Source organism: Chaetodon auriga, chromosome 10 (assembly GCF_051107435.1).
Source record: "Chaetodon auriga isolate fChaAug3 chromosome 10, fChaAug3.hap1, whole genome shotgun sequence".
Classification (NCBI taxonomy): Eukaryota; Metazoa; Chordata; class Actinopteri; order Chaetodontiformes; family Chaetodontidae; genus Chaetodon; species Chaetodon auriga.
This window is the reverse complement of record NC_135083.1, coordinates 130,050-150,638: the sequence shown is the minus strand read 5'-3', so window position 1 is coordinate 150,638 and position 20,589 is coordinate 130,050. Positions and strand designations below refer to the sequence as shown.

Here is a 20,589-nt window from a genome sequence, read left to right as displayed (position 1 = left end):
TGTGTGTGTGTGTGTGTGTGTGTGTGTGTGTTTGTAGGGTTGTGTGTGAGCTGCAGCCCAGTGGAAAGGAGAGGGAGGGGCCTGTCCTGGTTACTGTTGGAACAACTCCACCTGGAAGGTCAACGCAGATGTTCACCTATCAGGTCAGAGTCCTGTGTGTCCTGCAGTGGTGGAGCAGTGGTTCCCCCCTCAGAGCTCTGCTGAATCAGTCCACCGAAGAGTCAGAATTTATATTTATACATTTTCTTTTGTCCATATTTAATGGCCACAGTTTTCAGTCTTAGCTTCTCTTTTTGTAATTTCTCATTGACTTGTATGAGTTCTTCTTTATTCATAATGTGTGAATGCTGTTGAAGGTAGCCTGAGAACCAGAATTTCTTCCCAATGTGCACTTCAATATGATTGTTGTGGACATGACAAATAAAGCTGAGGACTGGAACAGAGATGATGAATCCAGAGTCCGCCTTCAGGATCAGCTCCCTCTGAACCACCACAGTCTGATAGAGTCCACATCACTGCAGATTCATTATGTCCGGAGTCCAGTTCCAATTCCAGTTCACTCTGGTTATACAAGGACTGAATGACTTGGCTATAAGGTACCCCACAGTCATAAATCTCCTCCAAATACAGGAAGCCCATGTAGACTGGATTGACTGGCTTGCATGATCCCTACAGGATCTCTGTAAGATGGTCCACTGATCCAGGACCAGGGTAAAATCACCTTACTCTACTCCTCTCTTTACAACATATGGCAGTGGTTTTAGTGAAACAATTATAGCTTTGATCGCTGACCAGAACACCCCTAGTTTTACTTATGAACAACTTTATGCTTGAACGTGGTGTTCACGATCTATTACTAACAGAGAAACCTAATAACAAAACACCACCCAGATTCAGTTGCGGTTCTTCCCAGTCACCCCCTCCACGTGTCTACATCGTTGCTCATGTGTTTGCTTAAAGTGTCCCAGAAAGAACTGTGGCAAAGGTCTCCAAGAAGGCTGGGTACTCATAAGTGCTGTTTGAGATTCTGTATGAAGAAATCATACAGAATCTCATATCATCACCAGAAAGGACAAAGACGGTGTGCAGGTTACCTGGAATCAACAAGGTCAACATCTCATTGTCACCTCCATACAGGTGGGAGTCTCTCAACATAAAACATGCCAAGTACAATGGTCACCTACATGTCGGTGTATAAATTCAAACATTCCTGGCCCATCACTTCTACCACAGTGGGAAACACTGACAGCGGTCAGAGATGTCCTCTCAGTTACTTGTAGTTCCATAATAGCAACCCTCTTCAACCAGGAGCCTGTGAGTATCCCAACAGCTCAGGACCAAACCCAGTTTGGTTCCAAAGCCAGTTCCAAAGCCAGTGCCAAAACCAAACCCTCCACCTGCCTGCATCCCTCTGGCTCCTCCCACTCCTGCCCACAACAACACAGCTCCCAGTGTCACAGGAACACGCAAATCCCTGATCCCCCACAGTAAGATGTCTGGTCTACGGTGTCCTTCATTGTTGTATTTTATACAGCTTCTTTGCATCCAATGAACAAAATCCTGTTTTCAGTTTTCAGCCATGATTTTGCTTTTAAATTCTGTATGTTAAATGTTTAAAAATACTTCAACCAATCAGGCTCCTCTCTTGTGTTGTGTGTTCTTGCTTTCAGGACCCACAGCTTCTGGATCTGGTTCCTGATAAAGGTCCAGTTTCTGGAGGAACCCGACTGACCATCAGAGGACGACAGCTGCTGACAGGACAAAAGTCTGACCTGAGAGCCTTCCTGGGCCCCCAGCCCTGCTACATGTGAGTGCTCTACTACTACTTCTACTAGTAGTACTAGTATAACTACTGGGTCCCCAGCCCTGCTACATGTGAGTGCTCTACTACTACTTCTACTAGTACTACTAGTAGTACTAATACTACAACTACTACTACTGGGCCCCCAGCCACGCTACATGTGAGTACTATGCTACTATTATTACTACTACAACTACTACGACTACTACTGGGCGCCAGCCCCACTACATGTGAGTGCTATACTACTGCTACTACTCCTACTACTACTATTATTACGACTATTAGTACTACTACTATGACTACTGGGCCCCCAGCCCTGCTACATGTGAGTGCTCTACTACTACTTCTACTAGTAGTACTAGTATAACTACTGGGTCCCCAGCCCTGCTACATGTGAGTGCTCTACTACTACTTCTACTAGTACTACTAGTAGTACTAATACTACAACTACTACTACTGGGCCCCCAGCCCCACTACATGCGAGTACTATACTACTACTACTACTACTGCTACTATTATTACAACTATTAGTACTACTACTACGACTACTGGGCCCCCGGTAGTAGTACCCAGCAGGGTTCTAAATAAACTTTTTTGATCACCAGCCAATGTGGCTGGTGACCTTCTAAAGTTACCAGCCAATCAGAATTTCCACTAGCCAAATTTTTTCCCGGTGAAAATAAGAGAGATTATGAGTGCCACTGAATACATTTGATCATTTTATTTACATTGTTGGCATGAAAAATGGACAGAAAGTACAACACATGAAACAAAATATACACAGAAAGTGCAAACATTTAATTTATACAAACAAAAAATGCTGTCAGATTTATTTTATAAAAGACATTTTTCCAGTAAGTATTTAGTATCATTACATTCCTAATAAAATGTATTTTTCCTTTCAACTTAAAGTGTTTCTGCTTTCCTTCTTTAATAAGAAATATATATAAGTAACTGCCATGACTTTCTTTTTTTTTCTTTCGTGTACATGCAGCAATCCTTACAAAACATGACGGCATTTTCGTGATCAAACACAAGCCATTCACGACCTGTCAGCCATTTAGCGTTAAACTTTCTTTTCTTCGTTTCGCACGCTTTGTCGACATTCTCATCCCCTGCCTCCTTCCTCTTCTCGCCCCCAGACGTCTGTCCCAACCACCGCAGCATTTAGTTTAACTTTACTTTTTACTTTTAGCTAGCTCAGTCTCCTTTTTTACAGTTTATACGCTGCCGTTCATTCTTCTTCTTCTTTGTGTTTGCGTTTCCGTGGTTTCTCGCGCCGGTTGCACTACAGACTGTAGTGTGCCTGCGCACAGCCAATGGGCGTCTTGTACGTCATCACATAGCATTACGACAGTGTTCATGGGAAATGTAGGACGGACTGTCAGGGGGACAAATGACCAAGAACTGTAGAGCGGCTCTGACTGACATGATTGCCTAATGCATTACCGGCCAAATTGGCCAGTAAGTTTTTATTTACACCCGCCAATATGAATTTTAACCCGCATTTGGCGGGTTGGCGGGTGTTAATTTAGAACCCTGGTACCCAGTACTACACTACAGATTCATAAGACTTGTATTCATGAATCTCTGGCTCCACCTGTTGGAAATATAAACAGTCTGACATGTTAACATCCTCTTCATGTTTCCTCTCCTCCTTTTTTTCTCTCCTTGTCTGCATATGTCCTTGTGTCCTCTCCTCCTCTCCTTGTTCCCTCTCCTTGTCTCCTTGTTTCCTCTCCACTAAGTGTGGAAGAGGTGAATGACACCCAGTTGGTGTGTCAGACTGGTTCCAGTAATCGGACTGGTGGAGTCAAGGTCCGGGTTTTGTTCGGTAAAGCGGAGCGAACCATTCCCCTCATTACTTTCCGTTACCTTGATGACCCTGTCATCACCGAGGCCACACCTGCAGAGAGCTTCTACGCGTAAGAACCTGATCACCAATCATCAATAATCAGCCATATTAAACCTCAAACCGGTGTCCTAAAAAGGTGACGACTTCCTGTCCTCAGAGGTGGGCGTGTCATCATGGTGATGGGCAGGAACCTTGATGTTGTGCAGCAGCCAATCATAGCAGTGTGGGTGGAGCCTCTGGAGGTCCAGAGGGTGAAACGGAGAAGACGACTGGCTCTGCTCACTGCCAAGCAGCAGCTGGTCTTCAACAACACCATGACAACGGTGAGATCAGCCAGCCAATCAGAGTTAAGTTAGAGTTAGAATGTCAGACTGGGTCAAACGTTATCCTGACTCTGTCTCTAAAATACATTTTAAATCGTAGAAGTTACATTTATTTACTTTTAATTTCTCCACCTATCTCTCTCTCCACCCATCATTCTTCTCCTGTCTCTCTGTCCACCCAACTGTCTCTCATCCTGCTTGTCTCTCTTGTCTCTCCACCTGTCTGTCTCTCAGGTGTCAGAGCGCTGCTCTGTCCTGTCATCCTCTCAGATGACCTGTCTAACCCCCACAGTGACACCAGAGGTCAAAGTGAAGGGACTCTGGTTTCAGCTGGACAACGTCAGAGTCCACTATGAGAGCATCAAGGTATCTGTCTTCCTGTCTGTCTGTATGAATAAATGAAACCGCTCCTGGTTCAGGACTGGTTTTAACCCTGATCAAAGTCCAGGATTAACAGCCGTCACACCTCAGGCCAACGCTGCTGGAGAACCTGGGCGTTCTGAGGTTCTCCTCAGAGTCTGAGTCCTCTGCTCACTCCAAAGTATGTCCATATGTTGGTGTTAGCATGTTAGCATCTGTCATATAGCAACAGCATTTTTCACTTCCTCCATTTTCATGTAATCAGAGACTGACAGGAACTCACTGAGTCTACAGTCATGACTGAGGGCAAATGACCCACAGCAGCACCTCCACTGAACCTTCCAGCTAATGGTCTCATGGAGAAACCTGTGTGTCTGCCTGTTTGTTTCTCAGGGTAAAAGCTTCACTTATTATTCAAACCCGGAGTTTTTTCCTCTAAATCGAGAAGCTCCAGACGTTCCCTATCGCTTTAAACCAGGAGGAGTTATCGCTGTCGAGGTAAATGTCTTTCACAAGCGGCCGATTGTCTCTTCGCCGACAGACAGACAGACAAACTAAAATATTTATCACGTCTGTGTTTCCATGGCGTCACTCAGGGTCAGGACCTGACCAGAGCCATATCCAGACAGGAAGTGACAGCTCGGCTGGGAGATCAGGAGTGTGAGGTGAAAACTCTGGACAACACTCACCTGTACTGTGAACCTCCAGAGACGCAACCGGAGAGTGTGGACGACAGCAACGAGCTGCCCAGCCTGAAGGTAAAGGTACACACAGGGACAGAGACAGACAGAGAAACAGAGACACAGACACAGAGACAGACAGAGAAACATAGAGAGACACACAGAGAGAAAAAGTCACATAGAGACAGAGACACACAGGGACAGACAGAGATCCACAGAGGGACAGACAGAGAGTCAGAGACACACACAGACACATGCGCATGCAGACATATGAAGAGATGAAAACAACCAATAATTCAGATTTTTATTCTGAAAATCTCCCATCTGTCTCACAGGTGTTCATGGGAAACCTGCAGGTGGACCTGGGATTGGTTCAGTACGACAGCGACTCTCTGCTGCCTCCCGTCCCATTGGCTGCTCAGATCAGTTTGGGGGCGGGAGCAGCTGTCATCATCCTGTCAGTGCTGGTCGTAATCCTCATGTACAGGTACCTGTCTGTCTTCTTCTGTTTGTCTCTCAGTATATATTTAAATTTTCTCTATTGAAGCTCTACAGTGAAATACTACATGTGTTCCCTGACTGCAGCAAACCTGGAAATATTCCAGATCATTAACCTCTCCAACCTCCACTAGAAGTTTATGTTAACTAACAGTAATGAGTCGCTTTGTATTCAGCTGTAGAACTTGCTGTTTTTGTGTGTTTTTGTGTCTGTAGGAGGAAGAGCAAACAGGCTCTCAGGGATTATAAGAAGGTTTTGCTGCAGTTGGAAACTCTGGAGATCAACGTTGGAGATCAGTGTCGCAAAGAGTTCACTGGTACACAAACACACATGCACCAGATAATCTGCAGATTCCTCAGTGTCATCCAAAGTGTGCAGACTACATTTTAAGAACAGTTTTCCTGATGTTCCTGAGGTCAGGTCAGTGCTATGTGTGTAGTTGAAAAGCTCATAAATAGTAAACGGACTGCACTTACAAAGCACTTTTCAAACATCAGAGGGCAAAGTTCTTTAAGGATTCACCATGCACGATGCTGGCCTGGCTATCAGAAAGAAATGGGGGATTGGTGACATGCATACTCTTCAGTATGTGGACAGCAGGAGTCCATGAGCAAACCACCAACCACAATAGGTTGTTTGCAGTCATGTGATGTTAAATTCAGATGGAGGACCAGAAGTGAAAACTGCAATGGACAAGATGAAAGACAGGTGTTACTGTGCAAGTTTAGATGACATTATGAGAGAAAGGTATAAACAGAAAATCAGAACATATGTTGGATGTGACTCTTCAGATTTTTCATCTGAACTGAATGTTTTGCTGCTGTTGAGGCAGCAGATAAAAAACTAGCTGCTCACTCAGACGTCATTCTGCTCTAGAAAACAAATGAAAGCAGATAAAAGTCTGGAGGCAAACAACTTTCTTGTTAGCGGTTACAGTTGTGTGCTAAGTTCGCCACTAGCAAAGGTCCGCTGAAACACCACTAAAGACATGGATCATCTCAAAACAAGACAAGTGTTACAATACAATTAGTCATTTGCAGACGCTTTCGTCCAAAGCGACGTACATCTGAATTCACACACCGATGGCACAGCATCGGGGTTCAGTATCCTGCCCAAGTATACTTCGGCATGTGGACTGCCGAGGCCAGGGATCGAACCACCGACCTCCTGATTAGCAAACGACCGCTCTACCTCCTGAGGCACAGCCGCCCCACAGCCGTCGTGTTAGTTGTGTTGCTTGTAGCTGTTACTTTAAATCTGTCAGCATAGATTTAAAACAATAGCTAATGTGACGCCATTTCCACCATTATCTGGCACGGCTCGTCCTGACAGCAGGTGTTTTTCCGTAAATTTCTTGCATTTTTCACCTTTACGAACAACAACTTATGGTACTCTATAAAAGCTGCGCATGGTTTCTTTGTTTGATTGATCTGAGCAACCATAAACGACACAAAACATCAACATTTTCAGCGTGTGTTATAATGTTTCCCATGCAGGAAATCACTTCCTGCCATTCAGCTCTGTTAGAAATCGTCTTTGTTATGAGACAGAGGCTGCCTCTAGCTGTAACCTCCTCTTCCTCTTGTCTGTGTGTAGACCTGATGACAGAGATGATGGATCTGAGCAGTGATGTTGGAGGACCAGGACTGCCCCTGCTGGACTACAGGACATACGCAGAGAGAGTCTTCTTCCCTGGTCAGCAGGTGGCGCCGCTGAGCCGCCAGCTGGACCTGCCAGAGTCCAGGAGGCAGACTGTGGAACAGGGCCTGCAGCAGCTCAACAACTTGCTCAACAACAGACTCTTCTTGACCAGGGTGGGTCAGAGGGGGCAGGAGGAGGGCCATGTGATGCTGATGTAACCTAGTCTCAGATCAGGAGATGCGTGGACCCTGCAGGTGATGGTTTATTCTGTCTCTGTCTTTCAGTTCATCCACACTCTGGAGGCCCAGCAGGGTTTCTCTCAGAGAGACCGGGGTTACGTCGCCAGTCTGCTCACAATGGCCCTGCACGATAAGCTGGAGTATTTCACTGAGGTCATGAAGAGCCTGCTGCAGGATCTGGTGCAGCAGTATGTCGCCAAGAATCCCAAACTTATGCTTCGCCGGTATGTGAAACAAACAAACCGTCATCTGTGAAATGATAAGATGTTAATGAGGCTCCTCAATTGTTGTCAAAGGATATCTCAAAGTTCAAGTCCATGTTCTTTTATCGTCACGTACACAACAATTATAGTGAAGCAGTAGTTGGCAGTGAAAGTCTTAGATCTCTTACAGATATACATTTATATATATTCATTCTTATTATTATTAGGAAAATCACAGAAGAGGAACAAAGCTAGTTAGAAAGACATAAATTGGTGCAACAGCTAAATAAAACAAAAAATAAATAGCAATAACATAGAATTAGTATAAAAGAAAATAAAAATTATAATACTGTGGTAGCCTGACCAATAATCGTAAAATGCACACGCTGTAATAGTAGTATGTAGTATATATACTCTGACATTAAGAGACTTTTGGACAGCAGTAGACCAGAAGTGTGTGCTTCATGGACAGAGATACTCTCCAAGCTCAAATCAGCCCTTTCCACCCTACAAACAACTTTACAAGCACCTGAGCTAAAGCTGCAAGAAGACTCTGCTGTTTGCTGTGCAATGTAGATGCTATTGTGTTTGCTCTGGAGAGTCTGTGCTCTGACCTGCCATGAGACAACACAAAGATGAAAATGAAGGTGGATGATCTTGAAAACCGCTTCAGATGGAACATGGAACATCAAAGCGACAGATACGCAGCGTTTGTGGAAACATTCCCCCTTGAAGTGTTCGGGAAGGAAAGCTTCACCAAGCTGCCAGGCACATCGCTCGCTCCACCTCCAACACAAAACATGGCGGTTTGCCATGTGTATTTGGACAGTCGTGCCTATGATTGTGTGAATACACCATTTCCGGACAAAGGAGCATATTATGTGCCTGTCAAGAGAAAGGAGAAGTCTGTTCTTCAGAGACGGGGGAATCCATTTCTTCCTGGATCACAGTGCTGAACTGGACAAGAAGACCTGCATTCATCCCAGTCAAAGGCAAACTGTGTGAGGCCAGAATTTAATTCGCTCTGCTCGTCCATGGTGGAAAGAAGCATGTTGTTGACTCACCCTAGGAGACCACCACTTTTGTACAGGAGGTTGCTCCACCATGAACCTGTGAATGAAGATATGAAGCTGGGACAGCCCTGTTTGTTATCAGTACTGTAAGTTGTACACTAAGCAGAGTCTCCCAGATGTCTTCCAGAGGTGATCTTAGATTGGTCCTGAATGGAATACACAATTCCTTTGTCTAAAAAAGCCAAGAGAAGAACATTTTCCACAAAAAAACTAATGCAAGCTGAGTCTGGTCCTTATACAGTATGGTCACCAGATCTGGCACAAAGGGGTCAGTGTCAACACCTGGAATTATCAAATGATTAGTCTGATCGAGGGTTTTCAGAAATTGATGGTTTGTTGATCATCTGGTCCAACAGCTAGAAGGAGATGCTCTTCAAGCATGGAAATGACGTCTCTGTCCATCTGTCTGTCTTGCTGGTGTCTGTGTTTCAGGACAGAGACAGTTGTGGAGAAGATGTTGACCAACTGGATGTCGATCTGCCTCTACTCCTTCCTTAAGGTAAATGCCTGTCTGTTTGCTGGCTGTCTGTCTGTAGCACTAACCTGTAGTAATAATAACTTCATTTATATAGCACCTTTCAAAACTGCTGTTACAAAGTGCTTCACAACCAAAAACTGAGCATCCGATCACTGAAATCTGACCTTCAAACCTATTGATAAAACAACCAGAATCTCAACGTTGTCCCCAGCCTGACTCCAGTCCATGACAAACGAAGGGAAAAGACAACAAAAGGCCGGCACGTCCATGTTTTATTGTAAATCAACAATAATCTAAAAGAAATGGGATGTGTTTCAATCTGTATTATCAGTAGTGTTCATGTGGTTGCATGGATATGGTGTTGTGATGGGTGTTGTGCAGTAAAGTAAGCTGAAGTTTAATAAAACCAAAAAGGTGCAAGCGTGGTCAGGGTCTGAGAGAGAGAGAGACAGCGGCAGGCAAGAAACTGGGCCTTTTATATCCTCTGGAGCACTGAGCCCAGGTGCTCCCAATAACCACAATCAGGTCCTCCTGGTCGCCACTGCAATCAGCTCCCACCTCAGAGACAACACAGTTAGTCACACCACAGAGACATACAGGGGCCGTCACAACGTGTAGGTAAAAGTCTTTTAAAGACTGGATGGAGATGTCAATTAATGACAGAGCTCATGAAAACCAAACACGACACCGATGCAGCCCCCCCCGCCCATCTCACCCTCACTTGTCTGTCTGTCTGTCAGGAGGTGGCGGGGGAACCTCTCTACATGCTCTACAGAGCCATCAAGTATCAGGTGGATAAAGGACCAGTGGACGCTGTGACGGGAAAAGCCAAACGAACGCTTAACGACAGCCACCTGCTGCGAGAGGACATCGACTACTGTGCTATGGTAACCCAACAACACACATACACACACAAACACACACACACACACTGCAGAAGAAGTCCTAATGGACAGCAAGGTGTCCTGGTAGACAGTAGACAGATAATGGACGATGGCGGCCAAGAGCTCCATGCTGTGTTCAAGCCATGGTGACCTTTGACATGTCTCTGTACATGTCTCTCTCTCTCTCTGTGTACTTGTACTTCTCTCTCTCTCTCTCGCTCTCTCTCTCTCTCTCTCTCTCTCTCAGACTCTGACGGTGTTAGTGAAGAATGGAGTTGAAGTTCAACCTTGTCCTGTTAAAGTTCTCGACACTGACACCATCACACAGGTAGGTACCTTGAGGGTAGGTAGTCTGTGTCCTCATCTGTGTTTTGGTTGTTTGTAACCTACCTGTCTGTCTGTACATCTGTCTGTCTTTTCCCTGTCTGTGTGTGCAGGTGAAGGATAAGATCCTGGATCAGGTCTACAGAGGAGCTCCGTTCTCTCAGAGGCCACCAGCCGACAGTCTAGACCTGGGTACACACACACACACACACACACACACACACACACACACACACACACACACACACACACACACACCTGCCTCACCTGTCTCACCTGTCTCACCTGTCTGGTTTCATGCTGACCTGTGTTTCTGTGTTTGATGTGATAGAATGGCGTTCAGGTCAGGCGGGTCACCTGACCCTGTCAGATGATGATGTCACAGCAGTGGTTCAGGGTCGGTGGAAGCGACTCAATACTCTGCAGCACTACAAGGTAACAACAACATCTGACCAACCACAGTATATCCTCACTTTCTCTTCTACACATTCTGCACTTCTTTCCATCTTCATCCTCATCTGTGTCATCTTGTCTCTTTCACTGTTACTCCCTTCTGTTCCTGTTTACGTCCCAGCAGTTAAATATTAAGTTCTCCGCTTGCATTCTTCAGGTTCCAGATGGAGCGACTGTAGCCCTGATTCCTCGTTCTCAGAGTTCAGGTGGAATTGGAGTCAACCAGGTCTTCCAGACAGGAGAGAGTATGAACACAACACATCTAAACCATCTAGAAAGTATAGAACATGTGGAACATCCACAAGCCAGACCAACACAAACAGCATGAAGAGAAGCATCTAGTAGATCTAGAATCCGAAACAAACAACAGCTAAACCCTCTTTAACAGATACGACGCTCCTCCTATACGTGAAATTAATCCCTCTGGGTTTTCTTAGTGGTCATCTTGGTGACTTACAGTCTGTGCGGTTACCATAGAAACACCGATGCTCGAGGGTGAGGAGGAGGAGGGTCTGCGTCTATGGCATCTGGTGAAGAGCAGCGAAGATCCTGAAATCCCAAAACACAGAAAGAGCAGCATGAGGGAGAGGGAGAGAGCCAAGGCCATACCTGAGATCTACCTGACCAGACTGCTGTCCATGAAGGTAACACACACATTAACACACCTGAGATCTACCTGACCAGACTGCTGTCCATGAAGGTAACACACACATTAACACACCTGAGATCTACCTGACCCGACTGCTGTCCATGAAGGTAACACACACATTAACACACCTGAGATCTACCTGACCAGACTGCTGTCCATGAAGGTAACACACACATTAACACACCTGAGATCTACCTGACCCGACTGCTGTCCATGAAGGTAGTACACACATATTAAAACTGCCTGTCTCTGTCTCTCTCTGTAGGGGACATTGCAGAAGTTTGTGGATGATGTCTTCGTGGCAATCCTCAGTACGAAACGTCCTCCTCCTATTGCCGTCAGATTCTTCTTCGACTTCCTGGATGACATGGCAGAGAAACACGGCATCGATGACCCTGAGACCGTCCACATCTGGAAGACCAACAGGTGAGAAACATGCATGGATAACTATCTGTCTGTCTGACCTGTCCGTCTCTCTGACCTGTCTTTTTCTCTCCAGTCTCCCTCTTAGGTTCTGGGTGAACATCCTGAAAAACCCCCAGTTTGTTTTGGATGTTCAGGTGACCGACAGCATCGATGCCGTCCTATCTGTCATTGCTCAGACCTTCATTGATTCCTGTACCACTTCCGAGCACAAAGTGGGACGGGTACGAACTGCCTATCTCTCCGTATGTTTACTGTGACAGTATCAGGTTGTACACATTTCAACTCTGTGTGGTTTGGTAACTTTCTGTCCAAACAGGACTCCCCTGTGAACAAACTGCTGTACGCCAGAGAGATACCCAGATACAAACAGCTGGTGGAGAGGTGAGACAGCTTCCTGTCAGAGTTATTGCTGTTTCACTTTAATATGTGAAGATGACCATGACCACGACCCAGACCACGACTACAACCACGACCACAACCCCTGCCCACGACCACGACCACGACCACGACTCTGACCACGACCATGACCCTGACCACGACTCTGACCACGACCACGACCATGACCCTGACCACGACCACGACCACGACCACGACCCTGAGCATGACCACGACCACGACCACGACCACGACCCTGAGCATAACCACGACCACGACCCTAACCACGACCCTAACCACGACCACGACCACGACTCTGACCACAACCATGACCCTGACCACGACCACGACCACGACCCTGAGCATGACCACGACCACGACTCTGACCACGACCATGACCCTGACCACGACTCTGACCACGACCACGACCACGACCACGACCATGACCATGACCATGACCCTGACCACGACCACGACCCTGAGCATGACCACGACCACGACCCTGACCACGACCACGACCACGACCACGACTCTGACCACGACCATGACCCTGACCACGACCACGACTCTGACCACGACCACGACTCTGACCACGACCATGACCCTGACCACGACCACGACCACGACCACGACCACGACCACGACTCTGACCACGACCACGACTCTGACCACGACCACGACCACGACCATGACCCTGACCACGACCACGACCCTGAGCATGACCATGACCACGACCACGACCCTGACCACGACCACGACCACGACTCTGACCACGACCACGACCCTGACCACGACCACGACCACGACCACGACTCTGACCACGACCATGACCCTGACCCTGACCACGACTCTGACCATGACCACGACCATGACCCTGACCACAACCACGACCACGACCACGACCCAGAGCATGACCATGAGAGCTTTCATACTGTTAACATAGAAACACACAGTTACCATAGAAACACATCCTCACTGCAGTGCAGTTACCATAGAAACACATCCTCACTGCAGTGCAGTTACCATAGAAATGCATCCTCATTGCAGTGCAGTTACCATGGAAACACCTGCTACCTAGCTCAACACTATGGTTGTTTTTTTTACTTCCTCACTAAAGAATCGAAGTTTCTTGGAAATGTTACAAGAATGTGACACTACATAAACTCTGTGTGTGTGTGTGTGTGTGTGTGTGTAGGTATTACAGTGATATCCACAGTGCTGCGTCAGGTTGTTATCAGGAGATGAACTCCACTCTTACTGAACTGTCCGGGGTCAGTAAACAAACTACAGATGTTGATTTATGAAAACAGAAATCTACTTAAGGAAACAAGGCTAATGTTAATACTGCCTCTCTGTCTGTCTGTCTGTCTGCCTGCCTGCCTGCCTGCCCGCCTGTCTGTCTGTCTGTCTATCTGTCTGTCTGCCTGCCTGCCCGCCTGTCTGTCTGTCTGTCTATCTGCCTGTCTGCCTGTCTGTCTGCAGAGCTTTGCTTCAGAGATGAACAGTCTTGTTGCTCTTCATGAACTCTACAAGTACATCAATAAATACTATGACCAGGTAACTCATGAACACACACACACACACACACACACACACACACACACACACACACACGTTAGGTCTTCATCACTGTTGGGGACATTACTTGACATTACAGGGACATTACAGGGACATTACAGGGACATTACAGGGACATTGCAGAGACGTACATTCATTCCTGGAAGCTTATCCCAACCTTAGCCCCGTCTTCACCTAAAAAAATGACATTATGGGGACCTGCATTTTGTCCCCGCAATGTGACTGTAAACAGACTTATGTCCCCCAGCATGAGTAATACATGGACACACACGCAGACACACACGCGCGCACGCACGCACACACACACACACACACACACACACACACACACACACAAATGCAGATCAAATGAAAAAGATCTTTGGAGCAAAATCGAATGTTTTCAGCTGAGTGTGACAACAAATTATCCCTGTGTCCACCTGTCTCTCTCTGAGTCCACCTGTCTCTCTGTGTCCACCTGTCTCTCTCTGAGTCCAACGGTCGCTGTCTGTTTCCACCTGTCTCTCTCTGAGTCCACCTGTCTCTCTGTGTCCACCTGTCTCTCTCTGAGTCCAACGGTCGCTGTCTGTTTCCACCTGTCTCTCTCTGAGTCCACCTGTCTCTCTGTGTCCACCTGTCTCTCTCTGAGTCCACCTGTCTCTCTGTGTCCACCTGTCTCTCTCTGAGTCCACTGGTCTCTCTCTGTATCCACTGGTCTCTCTCTCTCTCTGTCTCTCTCTGTCTCTCACCTGTCTTTCTGTATCCACCTGTTGGTCAGATCATCATGTCTCTGGAGGAGGACAGTTCAGGTCAGAAGATGCAGTTGGCTTATCGGTTGCAGCAGGTTGCCGCCCTGGTGGAGAACAAGGTCACTGACCTCTGATGACTTCAGACCCCATGAACCTAGCTACAGCAAGCAATGACCTCTGACCCGTGACCCTGGCCCAGACACCTCTACTGAGAAAGAGTATGATGAAGACGCTTCCTGTTGAGCATCTTCAGCAGCTCTAAGAGATTGAAATCATTTGACTCCTGTTAACACTGCGTCTTCCTGCTCTGTGTGTGTGTGTGTGTGTGTGTGTGTGTGTGTGTCTGTGTGTGTCTGTGTGTGTCTGTGTGTGTGTTGGGGATATATGAGGTTTTTATAGTCAGACTCAGGAGATCCCAGTTCTTTAGGTTCCTTCACTCTGCAGCAGCAGCCAAACTAAACTTAAAGTGAACTGAATCCAAACCTAAACCAAACCCAGAGTTAGACCAACACCTGAAAACGACAATCTAACAATTGGATCAGGGAACATCATCATCACCTGCTGCCTTGCACTACATTTCCCAGAGTTCCCTGCTGTTCTGCTGTCTGTTCGGAGTCAGAAAGCACAATTTGAATAGTTTCTATTCTGATCACATGTATTGATTATTGACCTGCTGATCTCAGACATGCTGGATGCTTTTTATCAACAGTATAGTTTTGCCTTTACTACTGAAACCAGCACGACTCTGCATGTCAGGAGTTTTAAAGATCCCAAAAAGTGGGAGTTTTACTGAACGCAATAATCAGGGAGTGTTTTTTAATTGCATTTTCAGGGTGATTCCAGGTTCTGCTTCTTTCTAATGACTCCAGCTCAAATAAATCTTCTACCTGGAGCTCTTCAGATAAACTCGAACCCTGACAGCCTCAGGACCTGGCCCAGTCTTGTTCCCAGTCTTCCAGTCTTCCTCAGTCACAGGCTGAGTCCAGAATGACTCACCAGGGTAATCGGGCTTGTGAGATAAGTGTCAACAAGACAAAGGTGCTCAGAGGGACTGTTCCGTAGAGTCTAGTCATTTTTAAGACCTGGTCCAAGACTGAGGCTGAAATATGAGGACATTCTAGCACTAGTCAATCACATTAGCTAAGTTAAAAAGCTCGCTAATGGGACAAGAAGTTCACACTGGTCATTGCAGATGTATTTGTACTATCAACTAGACCTGCTGTATCTCTGTTGTGTAGTTTATACTACTACTTTCACGACTACAGAGGAGCGTCAATAAAACTGATGACACGTATCTAATAAGCCATGATAGTTTTCCTCCATTTTGCACTCTTCAGTGCTCAGCTATCTCAAGGAGGCTTGCTATTGGTTAATGGCACAAAAGGAACTGAAAAGAATTGCACATATTTACTTCATCACTGTAAGCGAATCCATCGAGCAACTCCATTAAAATTTAGTTTATTTAGCAGCAACAATATGCAGTTTGAAATGCAACTGTGACCTTTATGCATTTCTTTTTTAGTGAAATCTAGTGACGTAGCTAACTCTACACTTTTTTTGTAGGTCCTGAAACGAAGAAGTAAACTCACCTTTGGCTAACATGTTGAAAGGCTGGAAACAGAAGGAAACTAGAATCACACTGAAAATAAAGTTTAACCGACACATTAGAGTTGAACCTGCCGAATGAACAATGAGCTGATAGACGATAAAAACAATCTGCAATCGGGGAGTTTCAACTGTGTGTGTGTGTGTGTGTGTGTGTGTGTTTGTGTGTTGTTTAGCATTAGCTAACTACTAACTTATTATGTGTACATACTGTGAGTCCTATTTATACCTATTTATCCCAGCTGTGCCTTCCCTCTTGCAGCTAGGTGTTGCTGTCTGTCTGTTCAGTGCATCTTGGGAAGATAAATTCAATTAAATGTTTAAAACTGTTATTAAAACATGGAAGAAAAACAACAGCGACTTAGACACACCGTGACTCATCATAGCCCAGGCTCAGTGTTATAAACATTTATATGAACAGTTAAGATTTGCTATATTGCAGAACAACTAGCGTAACATCATTTTAGGTTAAAAATAACAATTTCAACTTGCTCATTCACTTTCTCAATGAAGTTGTTGTGTAAACTATTGTTTCCAAGGTCAAGAGGGATCTTTCAAGTGACAATACGCTGCAAGTTTAAAACTTGTTTATAGCTACTAATTCATCACTAGAAACAGCTAGCAGTACAGATGATATGATTATCAGATGTTGACAGGATGTTATAAGTTTGTAATATCCTCCAACAAACAACAGCTACAGACAGCCTGCGTAACACTGCATAAACAGTTAGCATGACATTGGCTATGCTAGTTGTTTGAAACTAGTTGTTTGTGCTGTGCTAAGTGTAACGTCAGCTAGTTACGCACTGCCTGTATAACATCAAAGTTATATTACAAAAGCTAACATTATGCTAGCTGTAACTAGCTGTTGCAGGTATATCATAAACAATGTCTGAAATTTTACAGTTAGATCTTGTGTGAGTTGTTTGATACTAGCTGCCAGAATATATCATCTAGTTATATATGCTAGCTGTTTGTTTAAACTTGTATAACAGTATAATACTAACTAAACACAGCAGCAATATCACAGACACAGCTACAACCAGCAAACATGCAACATCACATTAGCTGACACCCACATCTGTTAACAATGCCTACTGTTCTGACTTTTGTGTTGCCTTTATGACAATGCAGTTCGTAGCAACAACCCTTTGACTACCAACAACTAGCATATTATGTTTAGCTACTTTTGCTTAGTTGATTTAACGTTGGCATAGCTATGCATTGTGTTGTTTAGCTCTAATATAAATCACCTGTGCTGTCATACGGGCTGAATCCAAATATCTTAACTTCCTGTTGGAGAAGGTTTCTCTGTGCGTATCCACCTTTCGGTATCTCTGCATAAAGGAGCACAAAGCTCGCACGTAATAATGTGATTTGAGAGTAATTGAATTTTTCTGCCTCTCCACCGTGGGCCGTCCCACCACCCTCACCACTGTCAATATACATTTAGATGAAGGGACACAAAGTGAATCCTAAAATCAGCATGAGACAACCAGGACTGAGTTTACTGGTTCCTACATGACGTGACAGCAGTCAGGTGGTCACCATCAGATACCTGGTTTGAAGTGACATGCTGTGAACATCCCTGCATCATAGGACTGAAGACACAACAGGGCAGATGAATTCAGCTCTTAGTTCAGGTGTGTTTTATTGAAGGATATGAACTCAGCACGGACAGTGAGACAGGTGGTAGCAGACGCTGATTCTGAAAATGATGGCACAGATCATATAAATACAGTCATTGGTGCAGCATGTTTCCTGTGCTTTGCAGATTTGTTCGCTGTTCCCTCTGTGTGGTCCACTATAATCCATACGTCATATTTTACAAAAAGCATGACTTTGACTGACGTTACTCTTCATTAAGTAAGCCTCTTCCTATTTGGTGAGATACTTGTACAAACCTTAAGCCTTTTGGAAAAATACAGCGATTCCTGGGAAAAATGGGAGGGTTGACCGGTCTGACCTAATGGCCAGTATGAAGAAACTTCCAGGGTCAATAACATGGAGGCATGTCAGGTCAGAAGTCTCAGCTCAGAGTGCAGGTTATCCATTTCAGGGCCTCAGAGAATGGATGTATGGATATATTTACATCTGCAGGTCTGCAGGTCCAGAAGCTGGAGGTTTGGATTCAGCCTGGAGATCATCAGCTGTGTCTCCATGGGAACAGTTTGTTGTTGTAGCTGTTGGTGTGTTTTCTGAGTGAAGTTGTCACAAAGCGAAGATTCAGTGGGTGTGGAAGACCCCATTAGTTTAGTCTACATGTGCAACTCTAATGTCAACCACAGAATGGGACAGGATATTTCCTGGACTCTCCAACAAGCTGCTTCCTGGACTCTCCTGACAGATACTTCCTGGATTCTTGTGGACTCTCTTGACAGAATTCTTCCTGGACTCTCTTGGATTCTCCTGGCAGGATACTTCCTGGACTCACCTGACAGGATACTTCTTGGACTTGTGGTGTATGTTTTCAGTGTAAATTGACTCTAACTGAGAGTGAACCCATCAGGCAATAAATGAACAGACTCTGACTGTTAGCAGCCGTGTCTGCTGCTGAACTGAAACAGAAAATTGTCAGATTTTGTTATACAATTTGATGGTTGTTGAATGATCTTCCTGCTGACCGATTGCAGCACCAGTACTTTTCTTCTTCATCCTCTACTATTTCTAATTATAATCGCTGTTGAATCTGAATGTCTCTGCTCTGTGTTTTTGCCTTGTATGTGTTTTTGAGCCTGTGTTTGACCCATAGTTGTAGTTCTTTGATCAGATTAGACTTCTGCATGCATGTGATGATGATTGTGAAGATTTATGGTGCTTCTTCAAGATAATTTTTTTTAACTTAAAGACAAGAGGAAGAGCTTAAACTCTGCCTGGTCACTGATGATATATGTAAATGGAGAATGAAGGTTTGACAATGTTTGACCTTTGACCTCCTGATCTCTGTACAGTTTTCTAATCTTCTGGGACAATGAAACAGATTCTCAGCTCTGAATGGTCGAGCTGTGTTTGTTACTGAAACGTTTTTTTCTACAAGGGAATAAAAACTTTAAAGGGTTTGTATAAAATAATCCAGGACCAGTTGTACTGAAGCACAGACTGCTTTCCTACTGACTGTGTACAGTTTGCTAACACCGTGTAAATGTGCCTGTAAATACCTGATGATGATGATGAGGAGGATGAGTCTGCAATGGAAATGTGTTTTTATTGTTAAGAGGCAGGAGGCCAAACACAATTTTTATCATGTAAAAATAAAGTTATAATTTAACAGTTCTCTGTCTGTGGACTCGATGTGTTATCACTAAAGCTTGATATTACTTTTAAATGTTTTAATACTATTTTTGATAGGATACCCGAGTTTCAGCGCTGACACAAAACAATACCTTTTCAATACTTAAAGGATGAAGTATGAAAGTCTTTCTACAAAAGCCCCTTTTTATAACACAAAGAGCTGCTCGAGATCTTTGCCTCAATTAAAAGAGTCAAAATTGAAGAAATCATGATTTAAATCTATTGAGCAAAGAGTAAGTCAGCAAGATTATGAACGTAACCAAACATCTGATGTCAATTTTCAGTGCCTGATATGCCGCTACAAAGACTTTATGATGAGTCCTGAATATGTTTTTTATCTTCTGCACTCAATATCCATCTTGATGATATTTTAAGAAGATCCATATGTTGTGTCTTGCTAATATCTTTCTCAAACACACAGGATCTGCTTTCTTGTGTGAGTTTAGTATTTACATGTATCTGGGAACTCAAGAATATTATTCTCCACTATTGACCAGCTGCTCCCCACTGCCCCTACCCGTCCACAGTTCTCTAAATCAAACTGTGATGAACTTGCATTGCTCTTCAATATCAAAATGAGCTCAAACAGAGGCAGCATTGGTGCTGGTGTGAACACAGATGAGCTCAGCAAACCCTGTCAAACAGACGGAATCAAGGGAAAATTCACCTGTATCACATTAACTGGGCTCTGCAAGACTATCACTGAGTCTAACTCGTCCACCTCATGTGTTGACCCTGAACCTACAGCATTTTTAAAGCAGGTGTTCGACAGAGATTCAAATCCAGAAGATTAGATTAGATTAGATTAGATTAGATTAGATAAAACTATACAGAAACAATGAAATGCAGTTTAGCATCTAACCAGAAGTGCAAATAGTCAGAATATCCAAAAATATAAATACATGCAAGTGGTGCAATTGGCATGAGGTATAAAAAGCATGTGGTAGGTGCAGGTAATTTCTATGAAACCCTAAAATGTGCAATTATAAATTCATCTCTACAAACAGACTTCTTCACAGATACCTTCAAGCTTCAGCTGCTGTAAAACCATCACTAAAGAAACCAGCCTAGACAGTGATGAACTCACTCACTTCAGGCCGATATCCAATGGTGTCATTACAGAG

At 44.7% G+C, this 20,589-nt stretch overlaps 1 protein-coding gene across 3 annotated transcripts in view; it reads left to right on the top strand.

Moving 5' to 3' along the window:
* Nucleotides 1-19,447, top strand: part of plxnb3 (plexin B3) — a 77,648-nt gene extending 58,201 nt beyond the window's left edge. For all 3 annotated transcript variants that reach the window (XM_076740512.1, XM_076740510.1, XM_076740511.1), the window contains 24 exons: nt 38-143; nt 1,671-1,807; nt 3,550-3,726; nt 3,814-3,979; nt 4,214-4,345; nt 4,733-4,837; nt 4,936-5,097; nt 5,355-5,506; nt 5,734-5,834; nt 7,115-7,332; nt 7,444-7,622; nt 9,107-9,173; nt 9,893-10,039; nt 10,284-10,364; nt 10,474-10,552; nt 10,692-10,795; nt 10,971-11,058; nt 11,291-11,457; nt 11,728-11,888; nt 11,962-12,109; nt 12,205-12,269; nt 13,459-13,534; nt 13,746-13,820; nt 14,599-19,447. In XM_076740512.1, coding sequence (XP_076596627.1) covers nt 38-143; nt 1,671-1,807; nt 3,550-3,726; nt 3,814-3,979; nt 4,214-4,345; nt 4,733-4,837; nt 4,936-5,097; nt 5,355-5,506; nt 5,734-5,834; nt 7,115-7,332; nt 7,444-7,622; nt 9,107-9,173; nt 9,893-10,039; nt 10,284-10,364; nt 10,474-10,552; nt 10,692-10,795; nt 10,971-11,058; nt 11,291-11,457; nt 11,728-11,888; nt 11,962-12,109; nt 12,205-12,269; nt 13,459-13,534; nt 13,746-13,820; nt 14,599-14,703 — 2,998 coding nt within the window. In that variant the 3' untranslated portion in view covers nt 14,704-19,447. The remainder of the gene's footprint in view (nt 1-37; nt 144-1,670; nt 1,808-3,549; nt 3,727-3,813; nt 3,980-4,213; nt 4,346-4,732; nt 4,838-4,935; nt 5,098-5,354; nt 5,507-5,733; nt 5,835-7,114; nt 7,333-7,443; nt 7,623-9,106; nt 9,174-9,892; nt 10,040-10,283; nt 10,365-10,473; nt 10,553-10,691; nt 10,796-10,970; nt 11,059-11,290; nt 11,458-11,727; nt 11,889-11,961; nt 12,110-12,204; nt 12,270-13,458; nt 13,535-13,745; nt 13,821-14,598) is intronic.
* The last annotated feature ends 1,142 nt before the right edge of the window (nt 19,448-20,589 follow it).